At 39.8% G+C, this 4,302-nt stretch overlaps 1 protein-coding gene across 1 annotated transcript; it reads left to right on the top strand.

Moving 5' to 3' along the window:
• Window positions 1-222: 222 nt before the first annotated feature.
• LOC131861197 (uncharacterized) lies at window positions 223-525 on the top strand. The gene has a single exon (XM_059214921.1). The coding sequence runs from the start codon at window positions 223-225 to the stop codon at window positions 523-525; it is 303 nt and encodes a 100-aa protein (XP_059070904.1).
• Window positions 526-4,302: the final 3,777 nt, after the last annotated feature.

Genomic DNA, 4,302 nt, shown 5'->3' with positions numbered 1-4,302 from the left:
ACATAGTCAACAGCAAAATTGGGAAAAATTACCAACACCATGAGGTTGGCCTTGGAACTAGCTTTCCGACGCCTATTCATTTTCGAAAAAATGACTCTGTATGCCCAAGATAGGGCCAAAAAACCAACCCCCCCTGAAAAAGCCAAAAAAGGGGGTCTGGTTGCTTGTTGGTGGTTCGGTGGCCAGTGGGTGGCGCACCAGTGAGAGCCGGGCAGAGCTCTGATGGCTGGGCGGCGGCCCGGTGGCAAAGCGGTGGCCGGCCGAAAAAAAGGGTCGGGCGGGCCGATGGTCGGGGCTGAGTGCAGAGAGTTGAGCGAGGAGCTGGTGGAGGGCCGCAGGCTGAGCGGCGGGGGCCAAGCGGAGGGCAGCAGTCTGAGTGGCGGGAGCCAGGGTGGAGGCCGCATGCAAGCGGGGGCTGCAGGTGGTGGCGGCGGCGCAGGGAGTAGCGGTGGCCGGGGAGGCGGTGCTGTCGGGAAGCGGCGACCGGGGACTGAGTGGTGCCGGAGGCTGCAGGGAGGCCGATAGGTGGCCAGACCGGCGAGGGACGGGGAGCCGGAGGCCGGTGCCGTGAAGCGGGAAGAAGACACTGGAGAGAAGCAAGGTCAACAGAAACCGGACGGAGGGGCCGCAGGGGCCGGACTGACAGGTTTGACAGGCCTGTCAGTCCGGTACCCTGCAGTACCCAAAAAACTTTTTCCCAAATTTTTTTTTTTCTTAAAAAGAAACAAAAACCTCTTTTTTTCTGCTTTTTTGAAAGAATTTTTTTAAGAAGCAAATTTCAGCCTGCATGCCGTAAAAAGGCAAATTTTTTATTTTTTTGAAATTTTTTTCTCGATCTGTGTGCCAGGGCCATACGGCCTGGATCTGAGAAAAAAATTGCTCCCAAAGGCTCAGGAACCAAAATAGGTTGAATTTTATATGACCATAAGGGTTTTTGGGCCTTCTGAGAATGATGGTGAGGTCCGATTAGGCCCAAAGTGCTCAAAAAAAAAGCTCAAACCCTAGGTACATAAAAAATTCCTGAAACCCCAGATCTGTTTCCAAAGCAAAAATTCTCAAAACAAGAACAGGCAACTATAGATCTGAAGCTCTGATACCATATAGGAGTTGAGAAAATACAACACCATAGGAGCCTGAAGATCTTCTGCAAGCCGAATAACCTATTTAAAGGAGAAACAATGAAGCAAAATGTGAAGAACATACAAAACACAGAGAATATGCTCAAAAAGAGAGCTCAATATTCACAAAAATATGTAATGTGATTCTTACAATGAAAAGAAAGAACTCAACCTTTAATAGGTCAAGAAACCCTAAAAAGGGAAAACCTAGGTTTGCACATAATAATTAATTAAAATAATTAATTATATGTACCTAAAGTTAGCTTAAGTGTAAAAGAGATAAAGGGAACTTAAATAATTAAACAAAGAATGTTTAATTCATCAAGTAAATACCCGAATACTCTAACAATGATGGTACAATTTCACATGCAATCATACTTTTGCAAGCAACATAATAGCCTATTTCTATCTCATCTCTTCTCCCTATATATGGGGGGGGTAAGAGTGATTTCAAACATCCCTCCTTCTTGAAGATTTAAATTTCCCCTTTATGAAGTAGTGTCTTCTATAACAATTTCTTATTGATTGTACAGGTGTATTCATACTTGAATTCCTTCTCTCATATTGGAACAAGCATCCCTAATGGGGATCTTAGGTACATATCCTTAATTGGGACCTCCTCCTTGGTGTTGGAAGTCTTTGACTATTCATCAATTTATTTTCTTCATTAAGTAGTATCTTTTATGATAAACCTTTCTATTTTATGCACATGCATATCCCTTATGAGGATCTCTTGTCTTCTTTTAGAAGAGTGTTCTATAAATAATCTCTCTTTGATGTCATTTCAATCCTCCATTCTTTTCCAATTTCCTTTATGGAGTTGCTTTTTTGGATTATATCTCTTGCATTTATTTCCATTTAAATTTTTCATATTGTGTTAGAGAGCTCTCAAATCCTCACACTATTTGTTGTGTTGGAATTGAAGTTTAGTCATGTTTCTTACCAAATTATTCTCCATTATTTTTTGATCTTGTATCAAATCTTCTTGTGAGCATTTGTCATCAATCTTCTTTCACAATTTGATGTGGTAAACATGATACCTTGTTTCAACTCACTAAATTAGCAAGCCGAAACAAGGGGGGAATATAGCTACCCTCGAGTTTTCATCACCTTCCTTGGTAAGAATTTAGGTGATTTTGTGGTTTTATCTAACATGTGGCTTTGTAGGATGCACTTCCTAACTGTGTACTACAAATATCATTGGGGCTTCATCCGACAACTTATGGATATATCCTTTTTTCAAATGATGTTTACTTTTATGTACTTTAGCTTGCATATGCACGTAGTGTCATATGACTACTAAAGTGGGGGCTAAATGTAGTGTCATAAATTGTACACCCTTGCTAGGGTGGTACAATTTCACACTTAGGTTAGCACCCGCCTTAGTGTGTCTTGCATGTTAAATTTCTAATTTCCCTTTAAGCATTTATTTAATTAATTTAATTAAATCTAAAGTCATATTTCATCACTTCACACATCATAAAATTGGGCCCTTTACCCTAAGTGTGCCCCTTTTCATTTTATTCCTTCAATAAATCATTTAATCATAAACCCTAATTATGTCCTATTTCGACCTTTAAGGCCCGATGTCACATATCAAAACACCTCAAAATCAGCTGTAACTTTGGGATTTTCTCTAATATCATCATATCTAATGATCCTGAAAATTTGGTGAAAAGTTCGTCGGACCGTGGCGAGAGTGCACATGGTCCTTGTTTTTTTTCCCAAAATTTGGGGCGCATAATTATATGATATTATAATGCTTAACCACAAAATATTGGTGGAAAATTTAATTCTTAGGCCGGCTTAAAGACGGGATCAAGTCAAAATTAAGATCTAGGGTTTAATACATAAGAGCTCTCTTTCTTCATTTGAAGGGATCTAAGGGAATCAAATCTAGGAAAAAGCTATTGGAGCAACCATAAGGAGCCTTCTATGTAGTGAAAGATAATCCTATGTGAATTCTTCAACAAAATTCAACAGCATTTCATCAAGCATTCATCATCAATTAAGAGCCTTGAAGACATTGAAGAGTATTAGGAGATCTAGTGGCAATATCTCTCCCTTGGGGATTAGTATGATTTCATGTTATTTTCATGTCTTTGTATGAGCTTCTTTACATCAATTTACACATTTAAATTCATGCTTTATATCATTTAGCATATTTAGTTTGAAGAATTGTTCTTTACATTCATATTTACATTTAGGGTTTTACTCTCATGCGTAGGGTAACTCTAGTTTCTTTCATTTTAGGATCTTGTGTACACACAAGGTTCTAGCACACACATTTTCAGTACATTATCGACTATTTGTGGAGGTGGAAATCACCAATATAGGGGTTTGGCTGAGACAAAACCCTATATAGCCACCCAAACCTTCCCTTTTCAATTGCAGGTGTAGGAACAGGTACCTGAAGGCAGTGTCAGATTAGAAAAAGGCATTGGAACCACCTAGAAGTTTCAAATTTGTAGATAATATCAAGGATAGGGGCGTGGCACCTTGGTCCTACCTAGGACAAGGGCGTGGCGCCCTAGTCCCCCTAAAAAATCATTCATTTTCAATAGGTTTCAGCTTCAAGACCTTCAGATTCCATCTCCCTAGTTACAACTCTCTATTAGATTCTTAGGGGCAGTGTCATGGCACCCTTGTCATGGTCATCTTGGCTTAGTTTGCAGCATCAGTACACATCCAAAATCCTCCCCCTTTCATGATTTCAGTATCTCAGTTTTAGATCTGCAACTTTATGCAATTTCAAGTTCATTTATGCTTCATTCTTCATCTCCTAGTCTAGTTGATCAATCAAACCCTAATTTTTATTATCATCATTTGCAACAAGAGGAATAAAAACCCTAAGAGATAGTCCTTGGCTCTCTCTTTTTGACAAGAATTAGCCAAAGCGATCTATCTCCCTAGGCTCTTTCGTATTCCTAATGTGTTGGCAAAAGTAGGATTAGGTCCTAGTCACCCTATCTCGCTTATCCTGCCTCCACAGGATGTTTTTCATGAAGTTCTAGGGAAAGTGCTCTTGGTTTCTGTGCTAGCATGTTTCATTTAGCATGGTCCTATATCCTCTATAGATCAAAGGTCATCTAATGCTTTTTTGTATTTGGATCATCATGATTCGACCATAAACATTAACAACTTTGGATTGATGGAATCATTCCTTGCATGTAATCTGCCTATC

Source organism: Cryptomeria japonica, chromosome 2 (assembly GCF_030272615.1).
Source record: "Cryptomeria japonica chromosome 2, Sugi_1.0, whole genome shotgun sequence".
NCBI classification, from domain to species: Eukaryota; Viridiplantae; Streptophyta; class Pinopsida; order Cupressales; family Cupressaceae; genus Cryptomeria; species Cryptomeria japonica.
The sequence above is the reverse complement of the archived record's forward strand: the minus strand, read 5'-3'. Positions and strand labels throughout refer to the sequence as shown.

What these genes read in the sequence shown, in the direction of transcription:
- LOC131861197 (XM_059214921.1), top strand. Translation starts at nt 223, where the DNA reads ATGGCTGGGCGGCGGCCCGGTGGCAAAGCGGTGGCCGGCCGAAAAAAA.